Below are 24,237 nucleotides of genomic sequence, written 5' to 3'. Positions count from 1 at the left end.
CTCTCGAGTAGCTTTGCGAGAAATTCGAAAAAAGAAACGCCACCTATCGTCAACTCTTAGGATACTATTTTACAAAACAATGAGATTAACTTCAGTATTACAACACGCGCGAGGCTGAAAAAGAGTGTTTATTGACGGGGTACGAACGACCCCCTCTTGTATATTGCGAGTCGAGTGCACTCACCACTAACTCAATCGAGGCTTTTCTAATGTTTTGATTATGGTTTATAATAATTCGATATACTGGTGAATATTAAGTTTGTTTTCGCTGGGATATTACAAAAATAACATTACAGTTGTAAATTAAACACATTCATACACTATGACATCACGACGCACTCTCTCTCGCTCTGTGACGTATCCAATGATAAATGCTGATATCGAATGACGTCATACTTTTGATAGAAGTCACGTTGACTATGTTAACCAACCGAAGTATATTGAGCAGTATCTACAATTAACAATAATTGTATTTTCGCTTCATGTAGATAAAACGTGACAATATCTTTTCCGCCTCCGTTACCAAGCTGTTCAGAACGCGCAGTTAGAATTGGTCAATCTTTCCTTCGAGAAGACGATGGTTGCTTAGTTACGCTCACGTGACAAGGTTCGGCATTTCCCGAGTATATTCTTCAGCCATCCTACCCAGTAAAATCAGCGAGCCTCTGTCTTGTTTAGAGCACGGCAGGGAGCTAATGTTTCAGAAAATATTTGTGGTAGACTTTATGTTGCTTGTGTTATTTAGAATACCGGAGAATATCGTAGGCTGTTTTTAAGCTTTGTGGTACATTGATTCTTGTTGCAAATGTTTATCATTCGGAATTCTTCGCGTCTCATCGTTGTGACAAGGCATCAACAGATGTGTATGGTGTGGGTGAACGAGGGGAACTGAGTTTCAAGTTATTTTTCGCGGCTCTTTAATTCTTTTCGAGGAAATTGTCGACTTGTTTGTTAAGCTGCTTCATTAAGGTGTCTTCCGCATGCCTCACACGCTGTTCATGTCGAGCAGAATGAACTTTCGTAACGAACTGAACGTTGACAAAGTCATTGAGCAGTTGTTGTCTGTGAGGAATACGCCTGGGAGACAGGTGGGTGACAGTGTTGTAAAAACATAATAATATTAAACATAAGCTTCACATCATGTACAGATTAAAGAATAAAAGTCTCGCGATGGGAAAGCAGCAAGTTTAATGACCTCAACACTAAAACTTGGGGTTCGACTCTCAGCAGTGGACACAGTAGATAGCCAAATCTGGCTTTGCTCTAGAAACAATCAAGATAAATGTTTCCTTGTTAAGCACGAAGCTATACAATGGTTTATCAGTGTTCTGTCCACTGCAGATATCGAAACCCTATTTTTAAAATTAGAAGCTCTTAGATTTACCGTTGAACCACCGAGTAGTGCCAAAGATTAGGGCAAAATATGCTACATTGCTTTGATGTGTGTATATATATATATATATATGTTGTTTTTTAATGTTATTTTTATTAAATTCTACACGTTTTACAGTGATAATGTCGTCTTTCTCTGTAAGTTATGGTATTTAAGGTAGCTTATTGAATGTTAACCAGTTATCTCAAATGTTTCTGTTACTAAATAAGGCTGAACCCCACGTAATTTCTGCAGTAAAAATTTTTAATTAAAATTAACTGTAATAAACTGCCCAGACTATGTTTATCTTGCACTTTATTTGGCATACCACTAAATTCATTTACCTATGGTAACAACTGTAGCAAAAATTTCTAAAACATAACAAACACAAACCCACGTTTAATTGACCCTTATATTTTGCTAGGAGGAAATTGATAATTTTGTTGACGACGGTAGTAAGCTATTAAAAAAACAACAGCTCACGAACAGAAATATACGTGGACCTTGCTTTAAGTTAAGCCATTAAAAAAACAACAGCTCACGAACAGAAATATACGTGGGACCTTGCTTTAAGTTAAGCCATTAAAAAAACAACAGCTCACGAACAGAAATATACGTGGGACCTTGCTTTAAGTTAAACCATTAAAAAACAACAGCTCACGAACAGAAATATACGTGGGACCTTGCTTTAAGTTAAACCATTAAAAAACAACAGCTCACGAACAGAAATATACGTGGGACCTTGCTTTAAGTTAAGCCATTAAAAACAACAGCTCACGAACAGAAATATACGTGGGACCTTGCTTTAAGTTAAATCATTGAAAAAACAACAGCTCACGAACAGAAATATACGTGGGGCCTTGCTTTAAGTTAAACCATTGAAAACAACAGCTCACGAACAGAAATATACGTGGGACCTTGCTTTAAGTTAAACCATTAAAAACAACAGCTCACGAACAGAAATATACGTGGGACCTTGCTTTAAGTTAAGCCATTAAAAAACAACAGCTCACGAACAGAAATATACGTGGACCTTGCTTTAAGTTAAACCATTGAAAAACAACAGCTCACGAACAGAAATATACGTGGGCCTTGCTTTAAGTTAAACCATTAAAAACAACAGCTCACGAACAGAAATATATGTGGGACCTTGCTTTAAGTTAAATCATTGAAAAAACAACAGCTCACGAACAGAAATATACGTGGGGCCTTGCTTTAAGTTAAACCATTGAAAAAACAACAGCTCACGAACAGAAATATACGTGGGACCTTGCTTTAAGTTAAACCATTAAAAAACAACAGCTCACAAACAGAAATATACGTGGGACCTTGCTTTAAGTTAAGACATTAGAAAACAACAGCTCACGAACAGAAATATACGTGGGACCTTGCTTTAACTTGAAGAAATCCCTGTCCGAATTGCCACGTCTCAGATTTATTCTTCACTTTAATTAGTGTAACATCCCTAGTTCACCTCCAACTGTTAGAACATAACTTAGTAATAATCTTCTGTAGGTTTGTTTTAGTTGTTTCTATTTTATTTCTTGTATAAACATTTATTTCATTCGTTATACAAACGCTATAGATTCTGTCAAAAACGTAACAACAGAGACACTTCTGATTGTGTTACTCATTTGTGGGGTAAAGGTTAAATGTGAGAATTTTTATTAACATTCGTGTTAAGCTTCGACTCTAAATCCCAAGCTAGTTGTTACTGAAAACTAGGACAGCATTTTTTGTACGCTTTGGGACGAATTCATAAAGTGATTTACTTCATGAAATATGTACGTTAAACTGAGTTTAATGCTTTTCATGACAACATTCCCTCCCCACCCACATATATTTCACTATGTATCTCCTAGTAGAGCAATAGATGGAGCCACATGAACGTGGCAGGTGAGGTTTACTTTTGTTTTGTTTGTCAGAGAATTAGTGGCTTAATGATATTTATTCCGTCCTTCGTCTATTATTATCTTAAACCATTATCTTTAATAATACTGATAAGAAATATAGATTATTAAAAACATTATTTATTCAGTTCCTGGTGGTCTGATACGACAATAAGCCGTAATAAATAGTGTTCTTAGGTGTTTGTTTCATACATCAGGTCAACCAATCTCCGTAGCTGCTTATTATGTATTTTATACAAACTATAATAGTTACGTATTAGTTTCATTTTAAATGTCATAGAATCCAATTCCTATGGATGTCACAGTTTTAATTATTATAAAAACCAGTTCTTTAGATGGTTATTTAGTTTAAAAAATCATAAAAACCAACAATAAATTTATTTCTTTTAGATGTGATTACCAATATCCCTAGTGTTTACTTAAAGACCAACTACCGTAGATGTTTGTTTTAGAACTTACTGTAAGAAATTATGAGTAATAGAAAGACGAACACGATACTTTATCAACCACAATATATCTTGTGCCTAAGAGGCCTTTACCCCAATAACAGAGTTCATACGTCCGCTGGGTGATAAGTGCCCATCTTATGTTTCTGGGTAACCAGTTCCAGTAGTGTTTTAGTTTTACAGGAAGCAGTCCATTTAGGTTTTTGTTTTAGATATGTCAGTAAGCAAGTTCCTTAGGTTTGATATCAAACATCATGGTCATCAATCCTTCTCTGTGCTGAGTTTAAAATCTTACTACTCACGTGTTATTCCAGTCTATACTTCCATCTATGAATTGTAAGAGGTACCATTAAAGTTAATTACAAATTTGTTCATCCAAATTAATAATAATGATTTATTCTAGTGAAAAAAATGTAAATTTTCAGTATAATATTTCTAAATATTGTTCTCTACTTTCCTCACTTTGAGCTGATAGCTATAAACTACTGTGTATTGCACTAGGCCTATTTTGTATAATTTGGTAAAAATGGTTAATTTTTTCTCAAATGGAATGTCACCTGAAGATACTTGAGAGTTTTAGAAACGTCTCATAAGTATGAACTATTTTGCACCTAGCCTAAAGGAAAATCGCGTTCCTTCTTGAGAGAAAGGCACCTGGGTACGGCTCAAACGAGGGTAAGTACGTGTAGGACAGGAAGTCGCAGACGAGACAGAGCTGCGCACTTTCAAAGTACGTCCACGAGTTAAAAATAATATCATGTCGCCTTCCAGGAAAACCTGTGTAATTGATGTTAAAATAGCAATAAGCACAGCTTTCTGTTATTATATCGCAGAACTGATGGATGAAAAGCAAAGTTAGAAGCAGTCAGTTAAGTATAACTTTTATTCAAGCCAATGTGTGAACAAAGACTTCTAGTTTATTAGTTTGAAGGGTCAGGTGATATATATAAAACGTGTTTAAAATGAAAGTTAGGCAGAGACTGACCTATGGCCTTTTAGTTTATATTATCGACATATTCGATGTTGGATTTACCCCACGTTTGATGCAATCCCTGTAAGCCATTAACAACTTGTGTCACGGCTAGCGTCCATGAAAGTAACTAACACGTTGCGAGAACTATACATCAGAAAACAGCAGGTCTTATATTTGTTATATAAACACACTTCTTCCCAGTTCGTTCATTTGAGATTACAGTTTTAAGATGTCTCATTAACTCTAACTGAAGTAATCACACACACACACACACACACACGTCAACTTTTTTTTTTTTTTTTTTTTTCTGTCTGTAGTTAAGCGCATACCTACACAAAGAACTACATGTACTCTGCTCACCAAGGGTATCAAACAAAACCCGACTTCTACTGCTGTAAATCTAGACATGCCGCTGCGTCTCTGGGGTTGGTGTGAAGAGCTTTAAAATGTGAAATATACATATAAGAGGCACGTGAAACATCCGTAGGTCATGTGATTTTTATCTGTATCTATTGATTACCAATGCTTTGCAAACTTTCGTAACTTCGAAAAGCTTTTATATAAAGAATATATGATGGCTATTGTTACATAACAATATTAAATGTACAATAGTTTAATTAGATCAACACAGCAACGTTCGAAGCCCGACAAGATCCGAAAGTGGTTAAACAATATAAATTAAACGTGCTAATGAAGATAAAACATACCCGCCAGAGTTCATTTCAAACATGACGTGTTAGAATGAGTACATTAAATATCCAGCTAACAACGACTTGCCCCGTTACTGTTAATTCTATGTCTGAGAAACCTAACACTTTTGAATGTCTTCAGATCCGCAAGACTTGAAGAGAAATAATTGGAATGAGAAAGGCAATCTATATAAATTGAATAATACTATTTGTAATGACTTCGCAGGATATGGATGGACTTTTGCCAACATTTTAGGGTTACGCAGTTTAAATGTTGTTCATAAATATTTCTAAAACGACATAATTTTTCGATTATAGACTTAGGCTTAGTTTTACAGCTTAATATAAGTCTACGAAAAACTCTCCGAAAGTGGGAGGGCGAAGGCCCCTGGAGGGTTAATTGTTTTATTCCGTCACACCGTTCACTATACAGTAGCTACTTAAATGACTTTACATAAGGTACAATTAACGTTGCAATTTATACCGTCGTGACGTTAGTAAAATGTGCGCACGCCATGAATCATGAAAAGAATTATGCACTTTGCAGAGTCCAACACTACATGACACGTGAACTTGAGAAGCAAGAAATAAAAACATTTGTTACTCTCAATGGAGTAACTGAGAATAAATTTGAAATTTAAGTGATTTCGTGGGTTAACAAACTAACCCTAAACTAAATATGCTTCCCACTTTTTTGGAAGTTTCGTCTGCGCGTGTTTTCTTATAACTAGGGAAGCACTAGGTAGATCGTCATCATCCCTTACATCTTCCCTGGGCTCGGCATGGCCAGGTGGTTAAGGTACTAGACTCGTAATCCGAGAGTCGCGGGTTCGAATCCCAGTCGCACCAAACATGCTCGCCTTTTCAGCCGTGGGGGCGTTATAATTTGACGGTCAATCCCGCTATTCACTAGTAAAAGGTTAGCCCAAGCGTAGGCTAACCCTTCCCTCTAGTCTTATGCTGCTAAATTAGGGACCGCTTGCGTAGATAGCCCTCGTGTAGCTTTGCGCGAAATTCAAATCAAACAAACGCGTTCCCTGAGAACCCCGCAATGGACGGCAAAGGGACCATCGTATAGATCTGATTCCCCCTGGATTCCTTACTTTTGCTCCATGCTTTGACTCGGTATTTATACTGGTTTTGCTCAGTTTGGGTAGGAGCTTATGCAGGATAGAAGTATAACTTCTACTTACAATCAACAGAACCTAGTATAGAAAAAACCAGCAAACTACTACGAAGAAAATAATGCAGTGATATACGCGTTACATTTTAGGTTTAGCTCAGTGAAAAATGAAATTACGGCGTTTTAAGTAGTTTAAAAGAGTCCATAAGACATCAGACAGTGATTTCTCACTTTCTGCAGAAGTATCAACTAACCAATACCCGTTTATTCTTGTCTTTGCTAAAGTAAGACGTTTTTCAAAGTATATCTCCTTTCTCGTAGAAGCAGGAGATAAGAGACCTATCTTTGACGGATGACATCAGCTAATGCTGATGAAAAAAATCAGTAGCGCGACAACAGAGAAATAAGGTTTTAAAGTTCGAATAACTTTAGTTGGGTTCCAGAAGAAGATTGACAACTTTTATAGTCACGAACATAGAGTGGTTCAGCTAAGAGAACCAAAGAAACGTCTTAAAATACAGACTTCAATCTTGCTTTGTTTTTCACAACGAAGTCTTAAGATACAGTTTTTACTTAGGTCTCATTAACTGAGACATGTTAGATTTGGTTGTTTGCGCGAAATTCAAAAAACAAAGATACGCACGGGTTATCTACGCTAACCGCCTCTGATTTAGCAGTGTAAGACAAGAAGGAAGACAGTTAGTCATCACTACCCTCCGCCAACTCTTGGACTACTCTTTTACCAACGAATAGTGGGATTGACCGTGATGTTATAACGCCCCCACGGCTGAAAGGGCTAGCATGTTTAGTGTGACGGGGATTCGAACCCGCGACCCTCAGATTACAAGTCGAGCGCCCTAACCACCTGGCCATGCTAATTTTACCAGCACAAAAGTACTACACCCTATAACACTAGTGAGTTCGAAGGGTGCACCCTATAACACTAGTGATTTCGAAGGGTGCACCCTATAACACTAGTGAGTTCGAAGGGTGCACCCTATAACACTAGTGAGTTCGAAGGGTGCACCCTATAACACTAGTGAGTTCGAAGGGTGCACCCTATAACACTAGTGATTTCGAAGGGTGCACCCTATAACACTAGTGAGTTCGAAGGGGCACCTTTCTTCTTTAGGAATAAACCGGATATTTTTGTATTCTTTTGTCTTTTTAATTTTACACAAAGCTACACGAGGGCCACTTGTGCAAGCCGTCTCTAATTTAGCAGTAATAGACCAGAGAAAGACAACTAGTCAACACTACCTACCGCCAACACTCGGCCCACTTTTTACTGATTAATAATGGCTGAAGGGATGAGCATATTTGGTAAAGGTGATTCGAACCCGCGACCTTCAGCTCGTAAGTCGAGCGCCCTAATACTTGTACTCTGGTTTTACGAAGATGTTACATCAACCGAGTACATAGTTTACTCACATTCAGTTATGTTAAATGTACTTCAGCGACACCTATGAAAAGTCTTCCAAACACCGCTGCATGATAGTTTCCACGTTGTAGTTTATTTGTTCTTGAGCATAAAGCTACTGAATGGGCTATCTGTGTTGTGCCCACAACGAGTATCAAATCCGGTGTTTAGCGGTGTAAATATCTAGACTTACCTCTCACCCACTAGAGGGCACTAGAATATAAAAAAAACATTCCATGTCTTGATATTTAGGTTACTCGTGAGAAACATTTTCGAAAGAAGTGGCCATCCTGAAATCAACCCTCCGTGGAGCTGGTATATTAAGAAAACCTTTTATAATGACGCAACAGTTACTTAAAAATTATATAATATGTAAATCGATTATAGGTTCAAAACCTATACATGGATGTTAGATATTAATACAAACTTAATCACTTTAAGTTTTAAGTGTTTTTTTTTCTAATTTTCGAATACATTAAATCACACGCTTTTTTGCTTCTGACTGCATGACCGAAAACAAGAACAAAAAAAAAACAAGCCTTCATATATGACGTCAATGCTGTCAGCCAATCAGCACTTCATTCCCGTTCTTACCAGTGAATCATTCTTCACTCCGGTTTTGGTTGTATTATGATGTTTTTGTAGACACTTTTAGACTGCACTTAATTACAAGTGTTATATGAAAACATAATTATCATTTTACAAAAACACCTAAACTTAACTTCTAATAATAACCTGAAGCTCTCGTTGATAATATCATCTACGTGAATGGTTTTTAACCAGAATATTGGATTTTGCGTTGTCTATGTACTAATTTTATGGCATTATTTACGTGATTTTGCAAGATCTTTGTACAAGATTTAGAGGCCTAACGTACTAACTGGTTTTCAGTCCATAATACTTAGGTCTGGAATGTCATATTAACCACTAGGAATATACCAGAAACATCATATAGTATAGAATGACTTAATCTCTGATTTGTCGTTGAAAGAAATACAATTTGTTTTGTTTTGAACTTCGCGCAAAGCTACACGAGGGGTGTCTGCACTAGCTGTCCCTAATTTATCGGTGTAAGGCTAGGGGGAAAGCAACTAATCATCGTCACCCACCGTCAACTCTTGGGCTACTCTTTTACCAACGAATAGTGGAAGGGATTGGCCGTGACTTTATAACGCCGCCACGGCTGAAAGGGCGAGCATGTGACGGGGATTCGAACCCGCGATTCTCAGATTACGAGTCGAGTACCTTAGCCACCTGGCCATACCGGCCTATTTTCATTGGAACGCCATCATTTGGTAAAGGATGTTTGGTTTGTATTTGTTGTTGTTTTAAATACATACCTTTATTACTGCAATTTATACTGTTATGTCTATCGGAGAACGTACAGAATAAATTACTACCAATGATACCATTAATATGGCAGAAGTAAGTAACCATGTTTCGTATTTCTCGTGTCCAACCACACGGAAGTTGGGTTATAAGAGTTTCTCTTTCTCTTATTGGAATGAGATTATTTAAGAATCCTTCTTAACAGAAAGTGATCGACTCTAATTTCCAGCTTTTTATGCAAAAATAAACATTGAATTTTTAGAAATTACCTATGACCTTTCTCTAACGAAGGTGAAGCGCAGCATTTTGGACGAGAACAAATGGCATATAAACCTTTAGCATAGAAATTACTACAGATAACCGTGCCTGATTTGATCTGGGTTTTGAAACGAGTCGCTCAGTCGATTTACGAGTTTATTTTATAACGTACATGAAGGTTCCGGATTTTTCTATTTTTTATCTGGTAAGTGTATTATACCTATTTTTCTTAATATTTAAATAAAGTGTTTTCTTGGTAATTTAAGTTAACATTAACACGACAGAATAGTAAGTCTATTTCATGTTTTGACACCAGCGTTGTCAATAAACGCCCGTCTAATAAAAGTTTGGTCATTTTCAGAATGAGCCGTGTACTACTTGCTGGCACCAAGAAGTCCTTCCATCTGAGAAATAGATGGTGTTAACAAAATCTGACAGGAAAACCTCTCTAGCCTATCTAATTACAATCCTACATTATCTTTGTAAAGAAAATAAATTCCGCTCAGTTGCTTGGAACTATCTAGTTTTGGCCAAATGCCAGTTTGCAACAGTTGGACATTTAGTTCGATGCTGTTTTACGGGAGTCATAACTTTCTTACCTCGTTTGTATATTATAACTTTTTAATCTGCTTTATTATATATTTCAGAAGAATGTAGGAATTGTTTGTTTGTTTGTTTTAAATTTCGCACAAAGCTACTTGAGGGCTATCTGTGCTAGCCGTCCCTCATTTTGCAGTGTATGACTAGAGGGAAGGCAGCTAGTCATCACCACCCATCGCCAACTCTTGAGCTATGTTTTTTTACCAACGAATAGTGGGACTGACCGTTACACTATAACGCCTTTATGGCTTAGAGGGCAAGCATGCTTGGTGTGACTGGAATTTGAACCTGCGCCCCTCAGATTACGAGTCGAGTGCCTTAGCCATCTAGCCATGCCGGGTCTGTCTCGAAGTGCCACACATATAAAAGTCAACATTATCTTTGAACAACTGTTCTACACCTCAGTTTCTTCACTTTAACCTTTTTGTTTTCCTGAAACCTTTATTTCGCAAGTTCAGCGACAAGAAACCCAATGGTTTTTCCTTATGAGTTTCAGATCAGACCTACGTTTATGAGCAGTAAGTAAAATAACTTAGGAAGTAGGTTTTAAAATGGAGACAAACGTTATTTCTTGTGCGATATATTTATGGTTGTTGTTCAGTACAAAACTACACAGTGAACTGTCTGTGCTCTGCCCACCACGGGCACCAAAACGTAATTTGTAGCCTACAGAATTATCGATAAACCACTTAAAAGCTTATTATACAAGATAAATAACTTAGCTGTGCGGTGTTTTAAAACATCTCTACAGCTTTTCAAAATAAAACTCACGATTCTCACCATTCTAGTCAAGCTTAGTTACCCTAAAGCAATAGTGTGTTTTAAACAATAACAAAAGCGTTTTCAATATGGAGTTTTCTTTATTAACGCCCTCTGTAGCCAATAAACAGCAGGATTAAAATATCTTTCGAATAATTCATATATTACAAGGGAACGTGTGAGGACACGGTACACACTTCGAAACTGACAACTTTCATCAACTGAAACAAAGTAGATGCCTCTAGGGTCTGACTCAACTCAAACTAACGTGGCAGGGGTTTAGTTTAGAGAGAGAGAGAAATCGTAAGAATTCTCTCTTCAACTGGGGTGTTCAGGAAAGTTGTGGTTCCTCTTCGTCCCCTTTCGTGAAAGGTTATTAGGTTTAGTTTTATTTATTTATTTATTAAATAATTTTTTACTCTTTTTTTTGGGGGGGTGAAGGAGGTCATTCTTAATGTTATCCTAGACCGAGGCAAAGGCAGCACCGGAGAGAACGGCCAGGTCCCGTCCCGAAAGGCAGAAGTCAAAGTAAATATGAACATGAAATCAAACGACCCGACTCAGGGTCTGGCAATAAAGTTGCCTGTGCTGGGATCTGAAAATCCAATGCCTAAGTTTTTGCTGTGGGGGGGGAAACGGGAGTGCCCCGAGAAAACCCACTTTCACAGGACAGGAGCCGAAAGTTTTGCCTGTCGTGTGCCCGATATCTGAAAAAGAGGATACATATTATTAACATGAGTTTAATTCTTTAGATACTTTGTTGTGTAATTTGTGATTCTTGAAATATGTTGTAAGGTGAAATGTATTTTGTTGGTGCACTAGTTAATTTATAGAGTGTTGCCGTTAGTTTGTTTCTGTTTTCTGCTTTTAGATAATATTTGTGTGATATTTCCGTTAGTCTATTTCTTAGTGTTGGTAAGTTACTGATTTGATGTATATAATTTACCTACGTGAATGACGGTAGACTGAATGCAGATCTTAGTATTCTGTTCTGTTGAACTTGGATTTTCTGGTGTGTGTTATTTGACATATTGTATGTTACTTGACATCCATACTCTATCAGTGGACGGATGTAAGCCTTGTATATTTGTATAATGGTATTTGGTGAGCATTTCGATTGTCTACTGGTTAGAGTCATTAGGTGTGAAATCCGTTTTCTAATTGATGAGTGTATATTGTTAACATGTTTTTTCCATGTTAGTTTTGTGTCGAAAGTGATGCCAAGGAATGTGATGTTTTTGCTCATGTTAATAGTTGTATTTCCGAGTGATAATTTTATTTTTTCTAGATTTTTTCTTTGTTTTTATAATTTCCTGTAGAAGGTGATTGCTTGTGTTTTAGTTGGATTTAACGCTGCTCTTCACTTGTTACTCCATGTTGAGACGTTGTTCAGAGATTCTTGTACGCGAGACATGGCCATCACTGGGTTTCTGGAGGTGCTCCAGATAGCGATGTCGTCTGCGTATTGTGAATTATGCGTGTATGTTAGATTTGGGAAAGGTATGTCGCTGACGAAAATTATGTATAGAAGTGGAGAGAGGACTGATCCTTGGGGCACTCCTGCCGTTATATTAAATAATTTAGATATAGTTTTATTGACTTTTACTTGTGCTGTTCTATCTGTTAAGAAATTTGAAATCCATTTAACTATAGTGGGATTTATTTTTAGGTGTTTTGTTTGTATTTGATGGCATTGTGCCATACGCTGTCGAATGCTTTTTTGACATCTAGGAACACCCCAATGGTTACTTGGTTATTGTTGAAAGCTTTATAGATTGATTTGGTTAGTCGCGTGAGGTGATCTGTTGTTTGCCTGTTTTTCCTGGAGGCATTTTGGGATTCTGGAAGGATGTTCTTTGATTCACAAAAATGGAGAAGACTGTTGAAGATAACTCTCTCCATCAGTTTGCCAAGGCAGTTTAACAGACTGATGGGACGGAAATTATCTGGATTAGTTCTGTTGGTTTGTTTCTTTGGGATCGTGGTTATAATGGCTTTTTTCCAAGTGTCAGGGTAATATCCAGTTGCTAGTGAAATGTTCATGATGTTTGTAAGGTGTTGTAATAGGAGAGTAGAGCTTTTTTTCAGAATAATGTTTGGAATTTGGTCATGTCCGGGGGAAGTATTCTTCAAGTTTTTGATATTAATTTTTAGTTCAGTTATGGTTACTTTTCTATTGATTGAATTTGAGTATGCTTCTAGTGTCTCGCCAGGGAATCGTGGTGAGAATGAAGCTTTGTTTGTATTTATGAAGTTGTTGACATGATGTTTTGTGTCAAAGTCTACTGAATTTAGGTCGCTAAAGGAGGATTCGTAGTAGTCAGCTTTCTCTACGTCCGTCCTTGCAGTTTTATTGTTGTGTGTGATATGTTGTAGCATGCGATTTGTGTTTTTGTCTGAAGCAATACTCTTGAATTTTTTCCAAAATTCTTTTGGATTGTTCTTGATTTTTTCTAAGTTTTTACAGAAGTTTTGCCAATTAGTTTCTTTTGCTGTTTGAATTTCTTGTTTAATTTTTGCATTTGTTCTATTGATTTGTGTTTTGATAGATGGATCACGTGTAATATCGTGTGTTCGTCTTAATTGTCTGCGTTTGATTATTAGTGCGTGAATTTCTGGTGTTAGAGTCCATTGATTATGTGATTGCTTTCTTCTTGTTTTAGGGACTGTGTTTTTTATGGCTTTCTGTATGGTTTCTGTAACTTGATTTACATAATTGTCTAGTTCTGTCTTGTTGTTAGCATGTTCACTTGGGTGGGGTAGGTATGAGTCCAGTGTAGCATTGAAAGTGAGCCAGTCAGTTTTGGTATAGGTGTATGCAGAGGGAGTCACAGGTACGCCACGGCAGGGTGGCGCGGGTGAATCATACATGACATGAGGAAGTGGTCACTAGTGATTTCATCATGTACTTTAAAGTTAGAGACTCTGTTTACTGTGTCCTTGGGTGCTATGATGAAATCAAGTACATCGTATGAGCCGTTGGCGGCTGAAAAGTGTGTAGGTGTATGGTCGTTAATTAGGTGCATTTTGTTACTAGAAAGAAAATTTTTTATGCACAACCCTCTGCGTGTGTTTCTGTTTCCCCTTCTGTTTAGTTCTGTATGCGGAGAATTAAAATCCCCAATAATAATTGGTTTGGGTTTGCGATTTACACATTTTTGAAGGAAGTTAATGCCAATATCTTTAGATGGTGAACAATATATGGCTAGAATCGGAATAGTTAGTCGGTTGCTAAAGTGTATATTACAAAAAATGGTTTCATTTATGTTAGATCTGAAGGAATCTTCTATTGATATTAAATGCGATATTTCTGTACTAAAGTAGGCTATTATACCTCTGATGTTTTCTGAGTAAGGTATGCTGTGCGTGATGAATCCGGGGATTGTGGTGTTTTGTTTCTCTGTGCAAAGTGTTTCTGATACGATGATAATGTTGGCGTTTATATGTTTGTTTATGTTGTATATTTCTATTCTTCTGTCTTTGAGGTTTCCTTGGCAGTTGATGTGTAAAATTTTAATGTGTTGTATCATTGTGTTGTTTTACTTCCCTTGCATGAATTCTAAGTGAAAGATGGTGTGGTTTGAGATGGGGAAGGTGAAAGTAGTGTCTTGCAAGGCTGCAAAGAGCCTTGAGTGATTCGTGCCTTGATTCAAATACAGGGAATTCACTCAATTCTATTAGCATTGCTAATAAATTTGTGGTGAAATCTGTGGGGTTGAATGTATGTGTTGTTTTCGAGCGTGTGACGTCTGCGTATGTACAAGTTGTTTGTGATATGAGTGTCTGTTGGAGTTTGTAGTAATGGTTGTTTAGTGATCTGTGTGTCTGTTGGAGTTTGTAGTAATGGTTGTTTAGTGATCTGTGTGTCTGTTGGAGTTTGTAGTAATGGTTGTTTAGTGATATGAGTGTCTGTTGGAGTTTGTAGTAATGGTTGTTTAGTGATATGAGTGTCTGTTGGAGTTTGTAGTAATGGTTGTTTAGTGATATGTGTGTCTGTTGGAGTTTGTAGTAATAGTTGTTTGGTGATATGTGTGTCTGTTGGAGTTTGTAGTAATGGTTGTTTGGTGATATGTGTGTCTGTTGGAGTTTGTAGTAATGGTTGTTTAGTGATCTGTGTGTCTGTTGGAGTTTGTAGTAATGGTTGTTTAGTGATATGAGTGTCTGTTGGAGTTTGTAGTAATGGTTGTTTGGTGATATGTGTGTCTGTTGGAGTTTGTATTAATGGTTGTTTGGTGATATGAGTGTCTGTTGGAGTTTGTAGTAATGGTTGTTTGGTGATATGTGTGTCTGTTGGAGTTTGTAGTAATGGTTGTTTGGTGATATGTGTGTCTGTTGGAGTTTGTAGTAATGGTTGTTTAGTGATCTGTTGGAGTTTGTAGTAATGGTTGTTTAGTGATCTGTGTGTCTGTTGGAGTTTGTAGTAATGGTTGTTTAGTGGTCTGTGTGTCTGTTGGAGTTTGTAGTAATGGTTGTTTAGTGATCTGTGTGTCTGTTGGAGTTTGTGGTAATGGTTGTTTAGTGGTCTGTGTGTCTGTTGGAGTTTGTAGTAATGGTTGTTTAGTGATCCGTGTGTCTGTTGAGTTTGTAGTAATGGTTGTTTAGTGATATGAGTGTCTGTTGGAGTTTGTAGTAATGGTTGTTTAGTGATATGAGTGTCTGTTGGAGTTTGTAGTAATGGTTGTTTAGTGGTCTGTGTGTCTGTTGGAGTTTGTGGTAATGGTTGTTTAGTGGTCTGTGTGTCTGTTGGAGTTTGTGGTAATGGTTGTTTAGTGGTCTGTGTGTCTGTTGGAGTTTGTAGTAATGGTTGTTTAGTGGTCTGTGTGTCTGTTGGAGTTTGTAGTAATGGTTGTTTAGTGATCTGTGTGTCTGTTGGAGTTTGTAGTAATGGTTGTTTAGTGGTTTGTGTGTCTGTTGGAGTTTGTGGTAATGGTTGTTTAGTGGTCTGTGTGTCTGTTGGAGTTTGTAGTAATGGTTGTTTAGTGGTCTGTGTGTCTGTTGGAGTTTGTAGTAATGGTTGTTTAGTGGTCTGTGTGTCTGTTGGAGTTTGTAGTAATGGTTGTTTAGTGGTCTGTGTGTCTGTTGGAGTTTGTAGTAATGGTTGTTTAGTGGTCTGTTGGAGTTTGTAGTAATGGTTGTTTAGTGATATGAGTGTCGAGGTTTGTTTGTTATTGTTCGTGGTTTTAAAAATAATTTTGTTTCGTATCTGAGTGTATTTAGGGCAGCCTTTGTAACTGGCTGCGTGAGGGCCCTGACAGTTTGCGTATCTCACTTGGTTACGCTCAGTAGGACACTGAGCAACTTCGTGAGGTCCGCCACATCTCACGCATCTGTCTTTGGCCATGCAATTGTTTTTCGTGTGTCCGAACCTTTGATTTGTAACATTGTATAATAGGCTTTTGGTGTGTTTTCTTCGGTTTGGTCGTGTGTCTTTTGAAGAATAAGAGGCAACCGTTTTTTAATAGTTTGTCCTGATCATCTTTATTGTTCACGGTTAACTTGACCAGTGGCGTTTTTTGTTTCGTTCTGAAAGAGATGATTCGGTCTGATTTTACAATGTCTTGTGTTTTTAACTCCTCCGTGATCTCGTTATCTTCGATGTCGACACCTCTGATAATAACAGTTAACTTTGGCGTGTTGTTTTTTGGTGTATTGATGGTGGCTTGGACCCCGAAGGCATCCTTGGGCCAATGGGCCAAAATATGTGCAAACTGGTGTGGTTTTGTGCATCTTAACATAATTCTTCCGTTGGGAAGACGTTCAATGTCCTTAAACAGGATGCCCGGGTAATAGTCTAGGGTCTGAGCGTGGCCTAGTGGTTAACATGTCGAAATGAGTGCCCAATAATTTCAGGTTCGAAACATGTTCTGTCACACATCACAATTTCGGCTGTGACTGAACTATTTGAGAAACAGAATGATTGTTCTTTCTCTGGATCACAGTCCAAAATTAAGGTCGAAAAGATCCAGAAGTCCTTAACCGCGTAGTTTAGCACATTTGTGCACAATGTGTCTTTCAGGTGTAGAAACAAATAAATCAACTATAATAATTACATTTAACAAAGAACGTAATAATACGTCATCTATACCATTACTGCTATTTCCAGTGTGGACGACACCTTTCACATAATCCCCGCCCTGCTTATCAGGTTGTCATGGGATACGACAAACACGGTAAAGCAGAGCAGAAAACGTGACAGGTATTCAGATTTAAGATTCAACTGGCCTATAGGTGGAGCTCTGGACCAGAATCGACCGAGGTAAATTCTCTTCACCCCACTAGTTGCTTATTTGGTTAAGCCACGGGAAAAACAACAACACACAAGCGGACAATCAGCAATATATTTTTCAACTCAATTAAAAACCAGACTAATCTTTGTTTGATCCCTTCATGTTGCTCAGGGACGACATTGACAAATTAAGGGGTTTTTCTAAAACAGAATAACATGAACGTGCTGGTTTTAATGTCTACAAACACTGAGCTAATATTGTATGTAGTCTGCGAACGTTTCCAGAAAAAATGAACCAATGAATCTTGGGAGGCAGTTGGCAACTACGCAACAGATAACCAACCAAATAGTACAATGTAATCTACCCTTCTTGCTGTGTGTCCCACTTGCCGGGATTACCACAAGTACTTCACTTTCCTCAACTTCGTTATTTAAATATTCGAATTAAATCAACTGCCAGATCTCAGCTGCAATAATTATCCATTCAGTGGATAGAGGTCGCTTTCAGTAAATTTGTTAAAAGTATGGTATTTTTATTGAATACTTTTTGGTGATATATCAACCGAAATGATGATTGAAAAAGTGTATAAATATGGGCTGTGTTTGATGTTAGTGTATATATACACACACAATATTCAATCCTCAAACGTGTACAAAAACCAAAGGTATATAAGAGTCAGCCAATCATGTTAGTTGTTATTTATATCGGGTTAAGATTATATAAATTATACAAGATGGTAACACACTTTCATAACTTAATGACCTATGGCAACCTTTACTGAAATAGATTTCCACGGTGTTGACCTTAGAGTTTCTGTGTGTGTTTTTTATAAGATCATGTGGATTCGGTTTACTGTGTTTCTTGACACATTAGTGTTCTACATAACACAACTGTTTTGGTCTAGCTTTTATTGCCGGGTGTGCCCAGACTATAAATTCGCTTAGTTCTCTGGGATTATGGGTGCGTTAAAAGAGTGAGGGAAACTTCCCCTGTTTGATCAAACAAGAGCAGTCCTAGAACTGACAGAGGGCGCTGTTAACCAGGTCTTATTTATCATTTAGCTGTTCTGAGGTCCATTAAGTGTTAATTATTTTTTAACTGATTTCACTTGGAGAAAACTTCTCATTTAATATAACATTCGAGTCGACTTCAAATTCACTCGAATATCTAGCCCTAAATAAAAAGTCGTACTAAGTGGAAACTGCACAGAGTTAACACAATACTAATGCTGTTTCTAAAATAACGTGAAATGACTGAACAGAATTCTACATCGGAGAACCCGGATGGAAATTGGAAACCAGGTTCACCGATACAGTATACGTATGTATACAGAATACTTTAATTTTTAACAAAGCACCTTACATCAACAAACTCAAAATAAAGGAAACCATCTTAAATTGAACTAAACAGTCCTATTCTAAACCAATATCTCAAAGATACCAACATAACTTATCTGTTAAACAATCACCGGTAATGTGACATCTTTGTACTACACTGTATATATACTTATGCAACCTAATAGTACATTTATCAGGTTTTCTTCCTTACCCATTCAATCTGTCTCCAAATTATTGCTTTCCAGAAAGTCGGTTTTCTGCCGTCACATTTAAAGTCTTAACTATTATAGTTAAATTCTCGAAGTTACAGCTGTATGTTTAACGCTTTCATTTCAAGATATATGTAATAAAATTTCACTACTGAACCCGAAACGTTGTCTCCTTTTATTTTAACATTTCTTAAACATGTCTAAAGTTCCCCTACATTTGAGTTTCAGTCAACTCAAGGGAAGCAAATTATAAGTTCGGGTTTGGCTTAGTGCTTAGCATGTCGGCTGAGAAAGGGTCTTGGGTTCGAGACGTGATACCAGTACATATTCTGTAAGGATCTAGGGTCCGAGACGTGATACCAGTACATATTCTGTAAGGATCTAGGGTTCCAGACGTGATACCAGTACATATTCTGTAAGGATCTAGGGTTCCAGACGTGATACCAGTACATATTCTGTAAGGATCTAGGGTTCGAGACGTGATACCAGTACATGTTCTGTACTTTTAATTTTGGGAAGTGAAAATGACAGTCAACCAAGTTTATTCGCTTTAAATTGTTGAAAAATTTCATGGGATAAGTGACCTAGGGTTTCTTTTTCGTTGATTACTTCATTTTGGAAACAATGATGTGTAATATTTCTAATATCCAATGATAAATAAGTTTTGGATAAAATGGATCATTCTTTGCATATATAACTTGCATCACAGAAAGTCAAATAGAGTTGAAATTCTTAAAACTGTTTTTGAACAACTGTATGGTCATAGAACTTGTCACAAAAACATATAAAATATCATAATATTTGTTACATTAACAGAAAAACACCCTAGAACTTGTCACAAAAACAGAAAAATACCATAGAATATGTTACATAAACTCCTCATTAGAAACACGAGTCGTAAGGATGGACAGTTAACTTCTATCAAAGATATTTTTATCACCTAGATACGCATTCAAAATTTACAAAAAGGTAAGTTCGTGTCGTAAACCACTTGAGGGCTTATAACGCTGAAACGTGGGCTTCGAACCCCGCAGCAGACAAAGTCCAAGTAGCCCTTCGTTTAGTTTTGCACTTGAAAGAAAACAATAATAAAAAATAGAACACTCTTAAGGAACTAATTAAGTTAACGTTTTCAAAAAATTTGTTAACAGAAATACTTTGTCGGTGATACATAATAGATTCATTTCTTTATCTCCTAGAACAAATAATTTATCATTAGACGCTACTGTTATCACACAGCTTTATTATTGTTCTCAACACATGTAAAAACACACGTTACATAAATCATAAGTATCGTGTTCTGTTGTTCACTGACCAAGGTCATGACATCCTGCTGTTCACAGACAAAGGTCATGACATCCTGTTGTTTACAAACAAAGGTCATGACATCCTGTTGTTCACAGACCAAGGTCATGACATCCTGTTGTTTACAAACAAAGGTCATGACATCCTGCTGTTCACAGACAAAGTTCATGACATCCTGTTGTTCACAGACCAAGGTCACGACATCCTGTTGTTCACAGACCAAGGTCACGGCATCCTGTTGTTTACAGACCAAGGTCACGACATCCTGTTGTTCACTGGCCAAGGTCACGACATCCTGTTGTTCACAGACCAAGGTCATGACATCCTGTTATGCTGTTTAAATAAGAGAACTAAATTATTAAACAGCTTGAACACCAAATCTGTACGCATGCTTTTGACTAACCAAACATTCGATACAAGTTTTGTTTACCAAGATTTTGTGATTTCGTAATAAGGAATAAAAATAGACGCCACTTAGAGGAAAACGCAAATATTTATCGATACATTATGTTAAATATAGATGAGAATCTCTGGTATGTTATTTTATCTTTTACATGATATGAAACTATGTGCTAACCCTGCAAGGTAATGGTACGAAATCTTTATTATATGGTATGAAACTATGTGCTAACCCTGCAAGGTAATGGTACGAAATCTTTGTTATATGGTATGAAACTATGTGTCTAACCCTGCAAGGTAATGGTACGAAGTCTTTGTTATATGGTATGAAACTATGTGCTAACCCTGCAAGGTAATGGTACGAAATCTTTGTTATATGGTATGAAACTATGTGCTAACCCTGCAAGGTAATGGTACGAAGTCTTTATTATATGGTATGAAACTATGTGCTAACCCTGCAAGGTAATTGTACGAAGTCTTTGTTATATGGTATGAAACTAGGTGCCTAACCCTGCAAGGTAATGGTACGAAGTCTTTGTTATATGGTATGAAACTAGGTGCCTAACCCTGCAAGGTAATGGTACGAAGTCTTTGTTATATGGTATGAAACTAGGTGCCTAACCCAGCAAGGTAATGGTACGAAGTCTTTGTTATATGGTATGAAACTATGTGCTAACCCTGCAAGGTAATGGTACGAAGTCTTTGTTATATGGTATGAAACTAGGTGCCTAACCCTGCAAGGTAATGGTACGAAGTCTTTGTTATATGGTATGAAACTATGTGCTAACCCTGCAAGGTAATGGTACGAAGTCTTTGTTATATGGTATGAAACTAGGTGTCTAACCCTGCAAGGTAATGGTACGAAGTCTTTGTTATATGGTATGAAACTAGGTGCCTAACCCTGCAAGGTAATGGTACGAAGTCTTTGTTATGTGGTATGAAACTATGTGTCTAACCCTGCAAGGTAATGGTACGAAGTCTTTGTTATATGGTATGAAACTAGGTGCCTAACCCTGCAAGGTAATGGTACGAAGTCTTTGTTATATGGTATGAAACTATGTGCTAACCCTGCAAGGTAATGGTACGAAGTCTTTGTTATATGGTATGAAACTAGGTGTCTAACCCTGCAAGGTAATGGTACGAAGTCTTTGTTATATGGTATGAAACTAGGTGCCTAACCCTGCAAGGTAATGGTACGAAGTCTTTGTTATATGGTATGAAACTAGGTGCCTAACCCTGCAAGGTAATGGTACGAAGTCTTTGTTATATGGTATGAAACTATGTGCTAACCCTGCAAGGTAATGGTACGAAGTCTTTGTTATATGGTATGAAACTATGTGCTAACCCTGCAAGGTAATGGTACGAAGTCTTTGTTATATGGTATGAAACTAGGTGTCTAACCCTGCAAGGTAATGGTACGAAGTCTTTGTTATATGGTATGAAACTAGGTGCCTAACCCTGCAAGGTAATGGTACGAAGTCTTTGTTATATGGTATGAAACTATGTGCTAACCCTGCAAGGTAATGGTACGAAGTCTTTATTATATGGTATGAAACTAGGTACCTAACCCTGCAAGGTAATGGTACGAAGTCTTTGTTATATGGTATGAAACTAGGTGCCTAACCCTGCAAGGTAATGGTACGAAGTCTTTGTTATGTGGTATGAAACTATGTGTCTAACCCTGCAAGGTAATGGTACGAAGTCTTTGTTATATGGTATGAAACTAGGTGCCTAACCCTGCAAGGTAATGGTATGAAGTCTTTGTTATATGGTATGAAACTATGTGCTAACCCTGCAAGGTAATGGTACGAAGTCTTTGTTATATGGTATGAAACTAGGTGTCTAACCCTGCAAGGTAATGGTACGAAGTCTTTGTTATATGGTATGAAACTAGGTGCCTAACCCTGCAAGGTAATGGTACGAAGTCTTTGTTATATGGTATGAAACTAGGTGCCTAACCCTGCAAGGTAATGGTACGAAGTCTTTGTTATATGGTATGAAACTATGTGCTAACCCTGCAAGGTAATGGTACGAAGTCTTTATTATATGGTATGAAACTAGGTACCTAACCCTGCAAGGTAATGGTACGAAGTCTTTGTTATATGGTATGAAACTAGGTGCCTAACCCTGCAAGGTAATGGTACGAAGTCTTTGTTATGTGGTATGAAACTATGTGTCTAACCCTGCAAGGTAATGGTACGAAGTCTTTGTTATATGGTATGAAACTAGGTGCCTATATGTTTCGTGCTTAATTTCTGTGCAGAAAGGCCCGGCATGGACACGTAGTTAGGGGGCGCTCGACTCGTAATCTGAGCGTCGCTGGTTCAAATTCCCGTCATGCCAACCGTGTGTGTCGGTGTTATAATATGTCGATTAAACCCATTATTTATTGATAAAATAGGAATACAAAAGTTGGCTGTGGGTGGTGATGGCCAGCTCTTTCCCTGTAGTTTTACACAGATAAATTATGGACGGCTAACACAGATAACCTTTGCGTAGCTTTGCGCAAAAGTCAAAAACAAACAAACCTCTGAAGAAGATGAAATACAATAAATGCACACCGCTTCTGTTACACCTACAACAACTGTTCAACGTTGCGGAGACTGACAGTTCAGTAAGCAAAGATAGATATGGCTACCAGATATGAGATGATACTGATTCTGATACCTGCGAGGCCCGCCATGGCCAAGCGCGTTAAGGCGTTCGACTCGTAATCCGAGGGTCGTGGGTTCGAATCCCGGTCGCACCAAACGTGCTCGCCCTTTCAGACGTGGGGGCGTTATAATGTCACGGTCAATTCCACTGTTCGTTGGTAAAAGAGTAGCCCAAGAGTTGGCGGTGGGTGATGATGACTAGCTGCCTTCCCTCTAGTCTTACACTGTTAAATTAGGGACGGCTAGCGCAGATATCCCTCGAGTAGCTTTGCGCGAAATTCAAAACAAACACGATACTTGCAGTATCGAGTTAGTCATTCCTAATATTACAAATAACCTGACTTGGTTATGATTCCAAGGAGAACAATAAAAACGTGTAAACCGGGAAGAACAGAAGTGTAGATGAATTATTTCTGTTGCTGACCACGCCAGTTTTAACCAGTTTAACCCTTAAACGGCGGTCATCATAAGTTGATACTGCGACCTGCAATATTGTCACCGTTTAGGGTTAAGTAACGAATTATATTGCTTAAAAAAGATAAACACTCAAACTTGTCTATGAAAGGTGGTCTACGAGTGTCCAGTCTATTAGTGAGACTTTATTATTACAGGCTAATCTTCTTAAATATGACGTCAGTACCATCATTCTGTTCGAATTCACCTTCTCGTGCTTGAAGAGCGTGGGCCTGGCATGGCCAAACGCGTATGGCGTGCGACTCGTAATCCCAGGGTCGCGGGTTCGCGCCCGCGTCGCGCTAAACATGCTCGCCCTCCCAGCCGTGGGGGCGTTATAATGTGACGGTCAATCCCACTATTCGTTGGTAAAAAAGAGTAGCCCAAGAGTTGGCGGTGGGTGGTGATGACTAGCTGCCTTCCCTCTAGTCTTACACTGCTAAATTAGGAACGGCTAGCGCAGATATCCCTCGAGTAGCTTTGTGCGAAATTCAAAACAAACAAACAAACAAACAAACGAAATTACTTCGTATTCTCGTGTGTGTCCGTGCGCGTGTCTTGTGCGAGTGACAGCGAGTTCCATTACTTGGTTGAAAGTAGCGGTTTCAGACTGAGATATTGTCGACTGGTTGCCGTCTCAAACACTTTTAATTCTAAGAGCTAGGCCTAACTAATGCGTGCGTACAAGACACTTGACAGTTACAAGCAGACGAGAAAAGAATTACAAGTACACTTGTAAAACTTGCTTCATGAGTTGGTTCTATTAACGAAAGT

The 24,237-nt window shown here is 37.8% G+C and overlaps 2 protein-coding genes across 4 annotated transcripts in view; one reads left to right on the top strand and one right to left on the bottom strand.

The window, feature by feature from the left end:
- The first annotated feature begins 934 nt into the window (after positions 1-934).
- The window catches only part of LOC143224744 (uncharacterized), a 65,560-nt gene continuing 42,257 nt past the window's right edge, over positions 935-24,237 (top strand). For 2 of the 3 annotated variants that reach the window (XM_076453009.1, XM_076453007.1), the window contains exon 1: positions 935-1,088. In XM_076453009.1, the coding sequence (XP_076309124.1) occupies positions 981-1,088 (108 nt within the window). In that variant the 5' untranslated portion in view covers positions 935-980. Of the gene's footprint in view, positions 1,089-4,709; positions 4,867-24,237 lie in introns of those variants that run through there. The other variant, XM_076453008.1, reaches the window with a different exon arrangement.
- Positions 19,884-24,237, bottom strand: part of LOC143226924 (uncharacterized) — a 36,101-nt gene continuing 31,747 nt past the window's right edge. Inside the window, exon 2 of the mRNA XM_076458485.1 lies at positions 19,884-20,290. Coding sequence (XP_076314600.1) covers positions 19,884-20,276 — 393 coding nt within the window. The 5' untranslated portion in view covers positions 20,277-20,290. The remainder of the gene's footprint in view (positions 20,291-24,237) is intronic.

Source organism: Tachypleus tridentatus, chromosome 9 (genome assembly GCF_004210375.1).
Source record: "Tachypleus tridentatus isolate NWPU-2018 chromosome 9, ASM421037v1, whole genome shotgun sequence".
Lineage (NCBI taxonomy): Eukaryota > Metazoa > Arthropoda > Merostomata > Xiphosura > Limulidae > Tachypleus > Tachypleus tridentatus.
Note: the sequence above shows the minus strand (reverse complement) of the source record. Positions and strands in the feature narration are given on the sequence as shown.